This window comes from Hippocampus comes, unplaced genomic scaffold, assembly GCF_001891065.2.
Source record: "Hippocampus comes isolate QL1 unplaced genomic scaffold, H_comes_QL1_v1.1 scaffold154, whole genome shotgun sequence".
In the NCBI taxonomy this organism is placed as follows: domain Eukaryota; kingdom Metazoa; phylum Chordata; class Actinopteri; order Syngnathiformes; family Syngnathidae; genus Hippocampus; species Hippocampus comes.
The window spans coordinates 726,390-740,435 of NW_017806278.1; the positions used below are offsets into that span (position 1 = coordinate 726,390).

The 14,046-nt window shown below is 44.4% G+C and overlaps 2 protein-coding genes across 2 annotated transcripts in view; one reads left to right on the forward strand and one right to left on the reverse strand.

The window, feature by feature from the left end:
• The window catches only part of enpp1 (ectonucleotide pyrophosphatase/phosphodiesterase 1), a 12,733-nt gene extending 3,434 nt beyond the window's left edge, over positions 1-9,299 (reverse strand). The window contains exons 1-18 of the mRNA XM_019857862.1: positions 9,105-9,299; positions 6,608-6,674; positions 6,110-6,176; positions 5,130-5,227; positions 4,974-5,053; positions 4,730-4,849; positions 4,534-4,643; positions 4,325-4,390; positions 4,139-4,211; positions 3,901-4,009; positions 3,156-3,287; positions 3,047-3,078; positions 2,811-2,938; positions 1,875-1,944; positions 1,480-1,567; positions 1,210-1,397; positions 1,049-1,088; positions 535-695 (exon numbers count right to left, since the gene is read on the reverse strand). Of these exons, the coding sequence (XP_019713421.1) occupies positions 535-695; positions 1,049-1,088; positions 1,210-1,397; positions 1,480-1,567; positions 1,875-1,944; positions 2,811-2,938; positions 3,047-3,078; positions 3,156-3,287; positions 3,901-4,009; positions 4,139-4,211; positions 4,325-4,390; positions 4,534-4,643; positions 4,730-4,849; positions 4,974-5,053; positions 5,130-5,227; positions 6,110-6,176; positions 6,608-6,674; positions 9,105-9,224 (1,749 nt within the window). The 5' untranslated portion in view covers positions 9,225-9,299. The remainder of the gene's footprint in view (positions 1-534; positions 696-1,048; positions 1,089-1,209; positions 1,398-1,479; positions 1,568-1,874; positions 1,945-2,810; positions 2,939-3,046; positions 3,079-3,155; positions 3,288-3,900; positions 4,010-4,138; positions 4,212-4,324; positions 4,391-4,533; positions 4,644-4,729; positions 4,850-4,973; positions 5,054-5,129; positions 5,228-6,109; positions 6,177-6,607; positions 6,675-9,104) is intronic.
• A 4,196-nt stretch (positions 9,300-13,495) lies between these two features.
• Positions 13,496-14,046, forward strand: part of kcnk3a (potassium channel, subfamily K, member 3a) — a 13,055-nt gene continuing 12,504 nt past the window's right edge. The window contains exon 1 of the mRNA XM_019857871.1: positions 13,496-13,983. Within this exon, the coding sequence (XP_019713430.1) occupies positions 13,701-13,983 (283 nt within the window). The 5' untranslated portion in view covers positions 13,496-13,700. The remainder of the gene's footprint in view (positions 13,984-14,046) is intronic.

The window sequence follows — 14,046 nt, forward strand, 5'->3', positions numbered from 1 at the left end:
GGAGTTAGAAACAACATTCCGACAATATATAAGCAGGCTTGGAAGTGACAAGCCCAGTTAAGTTTAGTAGCAATTGGCAAATAAAGAGCAAGGGCGACCCGAAATTTATGAAGCTATGTTCACGATATGGTCGAAAAGTTCATTCATATCAGTAAAACAAATAAACAAACGAATAGATAAAAATGAAGCTCATGTATTATGTAAGCTTGAATCAATAAAATCAGGAAGTATTTCGCTGTGTGAATCTTGAATCAAGTTTTCCATGCCGTTCTAATTTATCGCAATGCACTCGTATCCTGTTTATAGCGAGCGAATGGAAAAAAAAAAAAAATCATCATTCTGAACCACGGGGCTCTGCCTGAGGTCACTGTTGACACAAAACACACAATGAGAAAGGCCAACACCATCGCGGCCGTGACTAAGAGCAGCTTCGAGGAGGAATTCCGACAGTAAAAGTAAAACCCCTCATTGACTCCCAATCCAAAACCCACATCAGCCACGAGCCGAGGCTATGTTTAGGGATGAAAGACTAACCAGATTCGGGATGGTATACGACACCCAGAGAGCCATGTGACGGTCGTGGCTGTAGCCCGTGATGTAGTTGGGCTGGTGAAGCAGACAAAAGGTGGCGTCTGGCTGGACGACGCTGGGAACGCCGAAAGGATGGTGCAGGCGACGTAAGCTCGATTTGACAGCTGCCAGAGAAAAGGCAAGCGTTCAAAAAGACGTCAAGATTCGCACCGCCAGACTTGTAAGACATCCTCTAACAACATTATGACTCAAAATGAGGAGAAAAAAAAAAGGGAACGTCAAGGTTTGGCTCCTGTTCATTTTGGAAAAACAAGGGAACTTTGGCCCGCGGAAAATAGAAAAGCGCCAAACTGCTGGCCACAAACCCGAACGACTAAAATAAAAGGTCTAAAAATACAACACGGGTTGGCACGCCGAACTATGAATACACTCCCTACGTGCAAAACCACACATTTCTGTTTTTCTTTGTGATCGCATCAAACTTGAATGTAAAGCGGAAAAATAAAAAGACACTCACTGGCATTTGGAGTGGCGATTATCGCGTCCATGTCTTCACCCTAAAGGGAGAATAAAATTGAAATCTATCGAGCAGTGTCAATGATGTCATTGAAGGTGTGGTTCATTCAGTGAAGATATGACGGCTTCATTCCGCATTGAACGGAAGCAAACAAAGTTGACCTTTGCTCCTTCTAGAAGTGCCGTGCACGTGCAGTTTAGGTGGACAACCGGGTGGGAGTCGGCGGCCTCGCAGGGCGTATCGTGGGAGAGCTGCGCGGGGTGAACGGGGAAGTGGATGGGACGCTTGAGGAGGTGGTTCAGGCTCCCGTGCGTGCCGTTGTTCGGAGCGGGAGGGATGCCGAGAAGGTCTGGCGCGACGGGGTGGAGAACAACATTTCATCCGATGAAACCCAGAATAAACGGCGTCCCGCTAATAATCGCGCCGCTTACCGCACATGAGGTTATACACTTCAATGTTGTCAAAAGGAGGCACGGTCGTGTCGCTCTTAAATCCCGGACCGTAACCGATGAAGATTGCCTGGGGGAAAACGAATGGGTTCCGATTTGAATGGCATGCAGTTAGTCATTTAAAAAAAAAAAAAAAGTACTATATTTAGTCCGTATGGTTCCATTCAAATGGAGCTAGACTAACCAGAGGATTCCAGTTCTGCAAAAGACAAGATGAGGAATGTAGAACCCCAGCTAAATCACATTGCTTCCTTCTTTCCTATCTGATTGATGGCCTCTCATTCATCGGCGTCCTTGACTTAAACCCGCTGTATCTCATACGTTTCTATGCAACACAATATTTCTGCTCAGTGACGAACACCCTGCTTTTGTCTCACCTGCATGTTGCCGAAAATGTTATCGGAACCATGGAAGCCACCCGAGCAGTACTTGATTTCCTTGCGGTTTCTGTGCGCAAAGAAATGACAAAAAGTTTATCCGTATATCATATTCAGTCGTGCGCCAAAGACTAAGGAAGTGTCAAGCTGTCAATGCGGGGTCAACGCTTTTGACCGGCAAATACGTTCGAATGGATGTGCATGGACATTCAAATGCACTTATAGGCTAAATGCTAAAAACAAAGCATTTTCCCCATGCCACGATAAATTTAATTGCGCTTGTGCATGTGGAAAAAAATGTTTTTAAACGTAGGTTTGGGGGGAAAAAAACTCGTAAAGATTGCGAAATAACGATTTTTTTTTTTTAATGCTCGCTAATGAGCAAACACGTATTTGCGCGTACCATCGAGTGTATTTGCACGTACGTTTGAACACATTTGCAAGTCTAAAAATGTTTACACACATTGGCAGTTCTGCTCCTCCATAAAAAATCTGTCAATACTTTTATACGGTTTTGTTTTTCAAAGAACTGGCCATCCAGTCGTTAAGCTAATTCCCGATCTCACTTTGGTGGCAAACGGATTAACCAGCAAGCTTTTCGTTTAAAATATTCTTTTAAAATAAACTTAGTTTTAGTTTAAAATAAAGAAACTATTTTATTTAATTATTTTTAATTTATAATGTATATTTTTATTATAATAAAATTTAATAAATAATATATATATATATAATAAATATAATATATTTATATTAAAATAAAATATATTTTTTCAATTTATAATTTATAAAAAAATACATTAAATAAACTATTTAAACTAAAATAAATAAAATAAAATAAACACAAATCTAAAAGTTATACAATTTGAGCAATGTTGATTCAAATGTTGCTTAAATATTTAAACGAGCGATTAACCCGAATGGCAAACGATGACTTACAGCGCCGCCTGCCAGCCTTCTCTCATATACAGGTGTCCTCTCTCGATCCTCAAATTGTTGGCAAAATGAAAGCGTTTGGGCAGGTTCTCTTTAAGGTACGGCCTCATTGGCTGCTCGGGAGTCCTGCACTTCAAAACAGACACCGAGCATGCAGGATCAACACACGGCGGCTTGGTTGCACATGAGGCAAAGCAAGCAGATAATACACTAAGTCAGGTTTGGGATTCTCTGCATACCGACATGTTCTTCACCAGGCCCTCGTAGTCGACTGCGTGGAGAGAAACAAAAGGCACTCAGATTTCCTGCTGGAAGTGCGGTTGGCAAGTTGGGGTGCTCGGAACTCACAGGAAAAGAAGTCATCTGGCAGGCGTTTGGGTCTGATACGAGCCGCCGCGCCTTGTATGACCGCGAAGTCGTCGGTGTCGTTCTGGTAGGAAGATACAAATGCTGCCCTTTCACACGTTGCTTCTTCCATGCCTGGAAAAAAAACAACAGACACCGGAGGAATGTAGAAAATTCTAGTATATTGAATTTTTGTTTTCAACATTCGGGACTATTTGATGAGCCATTTTCATTTGGTTGCTGGTTAACTTCGCTGCCACGCTCAGCTGAAAAGACCCCCAACTCACGCAAAATCTTCATGATGTTATAATTATGTAATTAACATACATAAGAATTATGTTCCATTCTAATTGTGTGTTGTTGTTTTTAAAACCTGGTATTTTACAATGGGCGTGTTCTTTTATTTATCTCTTGTAATTTAAACAGCTGGGAGCACTTTTTCCTCAGTTGACACACCCATTTTGTGATCTCCCTCGTGATAGACGCAGTGACTCAAGCAAGTCAAACATTTGGAAAGCAAATGTAAGCCTCTGAGCCATCTGGGCGGACTGGATGTCTTTGGACTGTGAAGCCACAGAGACTTCAGACGAGCTAAGATGGCACCACCTTGGTTTTGCGACATCCAACTTTCTGTCAGGGTGGGGCTTTTGGGTGACATTTGTCGTATTTCCTCGTCGTTTTTGGCTGCTCGGCCGGTGAAGCCAAGCAAACCCACCGCGTCGGCTTGCCGAGACTGCTCTTCACTCACCGTGATCCGATATGATGATTAGGTTGACGCAGTGGAGCAAGTCCCTGTGCATCAAACCATCCAGTAGCATCCCCATAATCCGGTCCACATTCTTTAGGGCATCGATGAGCTAGAGAACAAATTACAAGTGTCAAAATTCATCATTACGATCGAAAAAAAAAGAATTGTAACCTTCAGCGCAAACAAGCATGCCTTTTTCAACCTGACTTTTCTGTGACCCGTTGACAAAAAGCCTTACCTGGCTGCTTTCTGGTCCGTAGCGATGCCCCGATGAGTCAGGCTCATCCAGGTACAACGTGTAAAAGTCGGGTCTTTAAAAAAAAAAAAAAAAAAAACACATTCAGCAGTCAGTTTCTCCAAGGAGAGTATGTCAGCCTTGTGAGATTGAATTACAAATATCCTAAAAAAATATATGAATATATACCGTTTTCCTTGAGCTAAATCCAGCCACTCAAACAGTGTTGACACTCTGGTTTCGAAGGTGGTGCTTCTGTACAGAGAAAGGATCACCGCGCAATATTACGTGATGTGGCCTTAAAGTAGCACTGTTCACACTTTATGAGGTGGAGGTAGTAAGAGACTCGAGTCACATGATTTGACTCGGCCTCATCGTGTGAACGGTGCTACTCTTACTTGTCATAGACTTTGTAGAAATCTGGGAAGCTGCCATTGATGGCCACATCTGAACCGGGCCAGAAGAAAGTTCCTGTTTTTAATTTGTGCCGCATGGCGGTGATCCAGATCTGGCGAGAAGTGAAAAAACAGAGTTGATTATTTACAATCCTGCACACGTAACCCCCAAAACAAGTACCCGGCATGATTTACGCACCGGCTCTCCTTGGTACCATCTGGGGTTGTATTTCTCCTCCGTTTTCAAGCTGTAGAATATATTCTGGGTGACGTCGTACATCTTGTTGTCAACTATCCCATGGGACTCTGGGTAAAGGCCCTGCAGCAAATAAAAATCAGAGAGTAGTCCAGACCTCTGCTATTCCCTTCAACAAACCCCGATCTTACTTCCAGAGCACAAAGCGGGCACACGAGGAAACGGACAAGGCGCAGCCAACACTTACAGTGACAATCGAGTAGTGGTTCGGGAACGTCTTTGTGGGATACACCGGCCTCATATGTGACGCGCTTGTACCCAAGGCTCCTGCAGCACAGTCACCTTAAGTTTTCCTCAACCACCAGATACCACCAAAAAAAAAAGGCAACTTTTGGCCACTTACGTAACTTGCTGATGACGGGTATGTGGCTGCTGTGATCTTTCAGATACTTTGCTCGGAAACCGTCCAAGGATACCAGGATGAGGGGCGACCTGGTGAAACTGAGCAGGAGGCGGGAAGACTAATGAGAAACTTCCAAGGGGAGAGTAAGGAAGGACAATCAACATGTGGTTGACGTAAGCCGGATTGTTTTTGCGTAATCATGCTCCCAAGATGCAGAAGCACATAAATCCAGACAAAAAGCACAACATGAGGAAGTTTTTATAAAGCCTCATGAGCAACACCACGCATCAGCAAAAAGGTGCCGCAACCGAGAATAATTTCATTTCGTGCCAACGGTTCCTTTTTTCCATGTTGTAATAGGCCTGTCTGGGAAAACACACACACACACACACACACACACACACACACACACACCTAATACACAAATACATGCCTGAGTCATAAGATAGGGTTTCCACAGAAACAGTTATTTTTCCACACTTGCAAAAAAAAAAAAAAAAGACTTCCATCACAGAAGATCACGTTTTTTGTTTTGGTTTTTTTTTGTTTTTTATAAGCTGCAAGAAGACGGAACATCCAGGCAGCGACAGACAATTCTTTTTTGTTTTCCCAAGCCTCAAGCTGAGAACAGTTTGCTCGGAACAATGGTCGCTACTCACTCCCCATACATGTGGGCGTCGCCAGTCAATGGCATTATTTACAGAAGCAGAACACAATAATTGACTTTATATAAGAATTGTTGTGAAGTCAGTTGAGGGCACTGCCACTGTACATATATACAGCTTGCAAGTGAGAGCAAAAAAAAACAAAACTTAAAAAAAACAAAACCCTGTCTCAAATATGGCTTGCATCCAGAAAAACTTGCGAGTCGGCTCATTTGTATTTCAAGGCACCACAGTGTGATGGAAATTGGTGGAGACAGGTATTGCGTAACTATGGTATCGTAGACATGCGTGAAATGGCACAAGTAAAAGCGCTACCTTGGTGGACACTTTGGCTGTTCACTTGCCACAGAGTCAACCTGCTGCAGCCAGTGCACACCATCATCTGGGGGGGGAAAAAAAAAAGAAGCTGTCATTAAATCCATGACTGAAGTTTCCCCAAGGGAAATAATGTTAAGTACACAAGGTTCCACTATTCTTCGATATTTCTTATCGATGAGCGCGTTTTATGGGCGATGGTAAAGTCTCCAGAAAGATGCCCTCGTCTGTCTCGTGGCAAAAGAAGGCTGTGGTGAAGTCTAATTTGTTCCATACGGTTTCCATGCCACGCTAAATCGAAAATACAGACTAGTAAGTAAATACAAACGGGTGGTGCCGGCAGAGAGAAGACACCCCACCCAGGACAGGGACAGCTGCGCACAGCTGAGCTGAGCGAGGCTTCCATGAGCATTGCAGCAGGAGATTTGAACCGAAGCCTTTTGGACAACATTTCTTTTCTTTTCTTTTTTTTTCCAACCAACAAACAGTCAAACCTACCGTTTTTGGGACCTTTGTAGGGAAATACCAGTGCAAGGATGATGATGAGTAAGCAGATAAAGACAACCTGCAAAAGGAAAACAAAAAAAATGTTCGATTTAGACAAAATGGAGATGAAACGATTTTCAAATGTTGACTTTTGGCCTCCTGTAATTGGCAAGCTGCGTCCTCCTTAGATGGCGGGTTGGGTAGCAGGCGTGAGGCTTTATAATTAGAGGGGGCTTTCACCGATCAGTTTATAGAGCCCTTAAGGCTCGTCACCGCTGCACCGCGCACCGCATCAGGCCTCCAGGTTCTTGTGGAAGAAAGCGAATTGTAAAGAACAAACGGAAGCGTCCACTGGCCTGTCATTGCCACGTCTATTTTGTCCGTAATGTAAAAAGAATAAAGTCACCTCTTCTACAGTTCTTTCGGAATAATCAGCCACCAGAGAAGTATTTAAAAGCGAGCTGGAATTCCGGGACAGGTATGAAAATATGCTGTGGCCACAGTGTCTGTCGCGGTATTTCGAATTTGACAGTTATACGGCGGAGGGGGGGCGGGGATAATGAAGAGGCTCCTGGGGAATGCCCTTTAGCTCGCTTTGTGGTCTGTGAAAGTAAACAAGCTGTCTGGTGGAAAACTGCACGTGATACTCGGTCAGCCACGTTTTTTTGTCAGGTTTTCTGGCCATTTGGTGGGATTAGATTGTCAAGGTGGGCAGCGGAGTTGTAAAACACACCGATGCGATCTAAAGTAACACTATGAGCTCTCTTTAGTTTTAAAGTCACCGCATTGCGATATAAAGGCCAACCGTGTTGAGTCATTGGAAGCTCGTTCCAAAAACATTCGCCTTGAATACACAAACGGCAATCGCCTGACCGAGTTTTTAAACAGAGCTTAATCGACGTTTCAGACGAGCCTTAAAGAGTTTCCGGAATTCTTTTTGCAAAAGCTCTTCTGTAAGAGTGCAGTTTACCAAATAGCAGTGTTAGGAATTACTAACAGATGCAGGGTAGCTGTCAATGTACTCCAGGAAGCAGCAGATTGGAATCTGAAGTTTGCACACACATGTATCCAATTAAAACTGTCCGGTGCCATTTTGTTGCATTTAGCTTGGAAACCATTGCAAAAGGTGCTCGTGGGAGGCACGCTGCTAAAAATGTGGGATTCGCCGTTTATTTTAAACCGAATTGGTGGATTGAACCGTGTACGTGGCCAAAGCCGGTGATGCATCGTTGGTCTTGGAAAAAATAAACCAAGACTGTTTTCACAATGCATACGCTTGACCCAAAAACCTTGCTTGCATCCCACATTTAGCCTGTCCACGCAATATTTCGGCTTCCTTTTCATTCCGCCAAGAGTAAACAATTGCTATTTTCGATACTGTAGACTTAAGAGCTCCAAAGCTGAAAATCCAAAGTCCAAATATAACAAGATGTTTTCAAAAATCCGCTCAGACAGGTTACGGTACTCTGCTTCAAATGACCTAGTGTACAAAATATCTCTCATTAAAACAGCTTTATTTACTAGCTTTGTCAAGGCAATTTTTTTTAAAGTTCATCTTTTGTTTTGATCACATAACATCTTGGGTGACGTGTGCGATGTATTATGGGTTTCCTGTTTACACTGCAGCCACACAGAAAGTGTTTAAAAAAAAAAAAAAGATCTCCTTTCATTTGAAACTTTACTCTGCAGTATCCTGAACTGCATTTCACCAGCAGCTGGAAAAAGAACCTCACCACTCACCCACACTAGCCCCTTTGACCCTCTCGAGCAGGGCGGAGGGGGGCAGGGGGAACGACGCTCCTGTCCGCTGGGCTTTTTCTCTTGGCATTAGGGTGAAAACATTTTGTTTCCGTGTACACACACTCGCACACACACTTGAAACCAGAGGTGTTCAACTTCTTTCCATCATGGGCCACATCATGTACATGGTCAGGACTGTGAATTAAGGACTGGCATTTTTTTAAGCAAGACACAACACATTCGCCACAAATCAGCCGAAAATTTGTTTAATTAGGCGATGGATGGGGAATATCTTACTTCTCCGAATCTATTGCGTCACGCTCCTCCATGAAGCTGCTGTCCTTATAGTACCCAAGATCTCATTCAAACAACACCTCAAACACCAGTGACTCTTGCCTCTCGCTATCAATGTTAATGTTGAAAAAGTAACTAAGGTCGGTTACGACAAAGTCAAGATTAGAAGTACAGTCCGATACGTGTTCAAATGTAGTGAGCAAAAGGTCATTGAATGCCAAATCAAAAATCAACTGAAGTAACAAGATATTTGGACTTTGTTACCTCCCACCTCTCGAGTTTGACATGAGATGTTTAACCAGTGAAGAGGGGGGGACTGCAATTAAACAAAACGGAACAGAGCAGACAAGGCTTAAAACTACTTAAAAAAAAAAAAACAAAACAGTTATTGGGCGCAAAGGTAAAAAATAAAAAAATGTCTTTGCTGACGAATGAAATTTAAGCGGGTGCTCAGGATGTATTGTGCAAAACATACCGCACAGATGATTTTACAACGCCTGCTCCTGTTCGGCGGCGTCCGCCTCTGACTCTCCGGTTCCGCCGTGACAAACGGGGACAGGGTGTGCTCCTCTCCTTGCTTGTACACTCCTTCCATGGCGCTCGGTTGTTCCACGAACGCACGCTCCGCACCCAGTGGCAGACAGACGGCGAGTGTGTGAAAGGGGTGGTGAAAAAAAAATAGTCTGAGTGCAAAGCGCCGCCTCGTTTTGACGAACGCAAACTTTTTCAAAGCTGAGGGGAGCCACGCCAATTGAGAAGTTTCACAATTTCAGTGGTGGAAAAGAAAAAAAATATATTGTCACTCGGGAAATTATCTTAACAACGATTCACTTTTTCTCAAACCAGCATTCAAATCAATGAACTAAGAGGCGTTTGAGTTTGGTCGCCCTCTTGCGGTTAGCCTGGATAACTGCAATTACTTGAATGGAGATGAAATTGTAAAATCAAAGGTTCAATCTCCTCTAAAAAGTTATATCAGCTTGTGGAAAACGTCATCGGTTCAAAGCGAGATATTTCTTATTGAACAGCTTACCTCTGTTAAAAAAGTTTTTAGTCAAAGTTTTTACCCGTTCGTTGTAATTTTAATGACGGTAAATTCATAAGGAAAACAAGTATGAAATGGTAATTGACCCAATAATTAAAACACAAAGTTATATAAATAACACATGCATGCATGCGGAATCCTACCTGTTTGGAGATGTGAGTAACAATCGCATAAGGACTACTTACTACATTACCGGAGTGATGATGGCGCGTAAATCAAAGTATCCACAAGATAGCAGTGTTGCCTCAGAATCACCATACTAAATTCACGTTCCACGTGTTCCCGAGTGTTTTCACGGTGATAAGGGAGGCTCAGTGAGAACACGTTCAAGACGTGACGTCGTCACAAGAAGATAAATTTCAGTCAGGTTTCCTTCACGTCCAACCGTGTCACGTGATAACGTGATAATGTGCTGGAACTCTTGATCTTTGACCTTCGGCCTTTTCTTGACTTAACACAAACATCCCCTGGTCACTGGCTAGCACTCAATGTTTATCTTTGCCCTGCTGTGAATGTGCTTTTCTGGGTGTGCGTGTGGCATGTACATAAGCAGAGTGCTCTTCTCACAGTGTCCACAGTTCAGCCAAGCCGACATATGACCGCTTAGGTGGATGGTACACATTGCTGCACTTCCTGTTCTCATGATGCGTGTTCTTCTCACTTCAGTTAAAGCTTTCTTCTCACTTCAGTTAAAGCTTTCGTTTGAAAACAAAACATTGAAGTCAATGTGCGCTGTTGCGAAACAAAGACGGACGGCACTTTGGGATCACTGAAATGATTTACAACAGTCAACGGTGAGATGCATGACAATATTCGGTGGCCAGCGAGGTTGTTGGAGTTAATTAGTCTCTTTCAAGAGAGAACTGGACCTTGACAGAGCCCCGACTTCTAAATAATACACCTGCCAGAGCCACCGAAAGGTGTGCTTAAAGAATTCATCAGCTGACAGTTATAGTCACATCCTCCCAATGAGACTCAGTGTAGTCACTTATAAATCTGCCATGAATTATTCAGTCGACGTGTCACAATCCTCAGCGTGCTGTATCGAAAGCTCCTGTCAGCTTTGGATTGGTAGACGGCCCGGATGTCATATAGGGCTTCCGTTTGCTTCCGTTGTTGTTTTTGAATAAGATTCCCTCATAAACTTTTCCACAACTGCATATGGACGGTATGCGATTTGGATACTTGTCTGACAGACGATGGTGTCGATACAAACCGTGGCAGGCAACATGAAGTCACATACAGCACATGTATACTGTTACTCAAGTACTTTTGTATCCAACTACGTTCCTTGTCCAAACAGACTTTTTCCAACCTGCTTGATGGAAGTGCAAATATTTCTGAACGTACAAGACGGCATGCCACTGATGCGTCCACGCTGTAAAACGTGACCGAGTAGGACACACATGTGCAGCCCGGAGGCTCCCGACATCTCTTGACAAATGTATACATGCTGTGTCGAACTGTAAATGTATCCGTGCGGGAGCTATGGGATGTGTCTGAAGCTGCAAACACAGTCAGCGGAGGTGTATATAGAGATGTATATATTGTCTCCTGAGGCCTGCCAGCCACACTCACAGTCATCCACTGTTTTTTATTTTCACTGGAGCAGCCACGTGCAGGTGAAGCCTGGCCCATCGGGGTGCCAATAAACAAGCCTAATAAGTCGAATGAACCGGAATTGGGCGGATGTTGGGAATAATTATCAACGGACAGCAGGAGCGGCGACACAGTCATGAAGGCAGAGCAAAAGCGAGCCTTTAATTGAATGTCAGCGGGAAGCTGCGGGCTGTGTTGAAGCTGAAGGGCAGCCTTCCCAGGATGCTTTGCAACTTGGCAGTCAAGACTCATGGACGGATGGAGCCAGGGCCTTTGATGGCTCCTGTCTCGGCGGCTTTGCCTTAAGGATGTCCTCATACTGTATTATGTCATTACATAATGTGCGTTCCAGCTATATTTGAGTCAGTCTCGAAAACCTCCGGCACAGCAAAAAGTAACGTGACCGTGCACCGGATGCATGAACGACTCAATGCGCTTTATGTGGAACCGTAGCCAGACCCTGCACGATTAATATTTTGACATTGTGTGACCAATGCCACACCTTATTCACCATTTGCAAACAGGATGTCCCCAGAGAGAAGAGGCCTTCATTAGGGCGCAGCAGACAGAGACTGGAAGAATTACAGAAAGGCACTGAAGCGAACGCCCCTGGAGATTTTCCTGTTGTGACTTGTGCTATCCAGCCGATGGTAAAGTTATACAAGTACTTTCGGAATGCACGTTTGAAACTACTTCTGCTGTGCACTTGTTATTTTTGCTGCAGTAAGAAAGTGTACTTAATGGAGATCTACCACGCCAAACAGCCACAGGTTCAAAGAGCATCCAATTGCAGAGTTCTGTGCTGATTCTGCAGCCTCTCCAAAATCGCAGTAATGAAGATCCAGGCTTTATCTCCTATCCCGAAAGCGCCGGGGGTCAGAACCTGCCATGGGAAAATTCTGATGGCTCAGGATACTGTGGGCTGGTTTGTCCGAAGTTGATGCCCTGCAGGTCTGTATGATATGCTGCAAGCAGCCCACACCGCACTCCCTGGAGAAACGGAATAACGTGCATTTAAAATGTGCTGTTGTTCATGCAAAAATTAGCCAAGCTCATCAGCTAATCAAGACGTGATTTTTGGTACGTCTTATAACTGTCCACGTACCTCACTGGTGATATTCAGTTCTCGTTCATTTTATCATGAATCTCTACCACAGCTGTTTCTTAAGGTTGACGCCTCATTCGCACAGCCGGAATGAAGGGAGAGCCAGACTGATTGGATCGAGAACCTTTGGTCGTCGCAGGGAGGCTTTCAAAGCTTCCGTTGTGATCAAAGTGTCATGGATTAAGCAATGTATTGATTGGGCGGGTGCCGACAGGATTCCAGGATTTGATTGGATGAGTTAGGCGGGCTCAGTCACAGCTGACTTGCCTGACCTGGTTGTCGAAGCCAGAGCTATTTGTGGCATGGCTCATGATGTGGAATTTAAGATTGAGTAGAGTGCTTTCTTTTATAATGATGGAAATTAATGGGTTTTTTTTTTCAACAAAAATAAGACAATACACACATTAATTCCCCAAAATCCGTAACTTCAACAGCTTTGTATTTTGACTAACCTAGTGGCATCTATTTAGTGACGTTAATTAACGTTTAAAAAAAGTTCTTTTGGGGGCATTCATGTGTCATTTTCAGTGAATAATAATTTCAAAACTGCACCTTTACAGGACAAATGCCCTCACATGTGAGTAAGGAGAGCATTTACAGCAGTTCATCTTGTTTTAAAAATGGGCAAAAATGGAAAATGTGGCCATAAAACACAACTGGGCCTACTCTTTGTCTGCAAAGTAGCCAACTTGAACTGATTTTGTCCACATCTTAAGTATACTTCTGCCATCTAGTGGCCGAGTGCCTGAAGCTCACTCGTACGTCGAATTTTTGCTCACAACTCAAAGCAGGGAAAAAATAATAATAATAGTGATTTAAAAATTGACCGTGTGACTTCTCATAACATGAAAAACTTGCAAAGTGGACGACTTTTAAGTCAAAGTATAGTGTACTCAAGTAAAGTGTGACTTTGTTACACCCCACCACTGGTCTTCAACGGAGACGATGCTAATTTAGTGAAAGAATAGTTGAAAAATAACAATGAAGACTGTGTCTCGGCATTTACACCATCAAACTGAGTTCACACCAAGTGTTTGAAAGGAGGATTACTTGCCTTTCTGGTCACATGTGCCACGGGAGGGAGGGGTGGGGGTGGGGGGCATGTGCCAAGGGGTGGGGAGTACCGTACGTGGAGGCAGGGCCCAGAAGGAAGGTGGGGTGGGTGGGGTAGTGCTGAACGGACAGCTCCAGTCTCCTAAAGTACAAGACGGAGCTTCCCCCCCCCCCTACGCCAGAAGAGCAGCACAGCCATGAACCAGCCCAGCTCGCCGTCGTCCAGACCCGCGCTCGCTCTCGGCCCGTCCCCCTGACACGCAGCAGCCATGAAGAGGCAAAACGTGCGGACCCTGGTCCTCATCGTCTGCACCTTCACCTACCTGATGGTGGGCGCGGCCATTTTCGACGCGCTGGAGTCGCAGACGGAGACGAGCCAGAGGCGAGAGGTGGCCCTGCGCCGGGCCGAGCTGCTCCACACCTTCAACCTGTCCGCGGTGGACTTTGACGTGCTGGAGAAGGTGGTGCTGCAGCTCAAGCCGCACAAAGCCGGCGTGCAGTGGAAATTCGCCGGCTCCTTTTACTTCGCCATCACTGTGATCACCACCATTGGTAAGTCAGTCGAGTTTTGTTTTGTAATCGGGAGGTGGAGGGCTGGGGGGGGGGGGGCTGCGG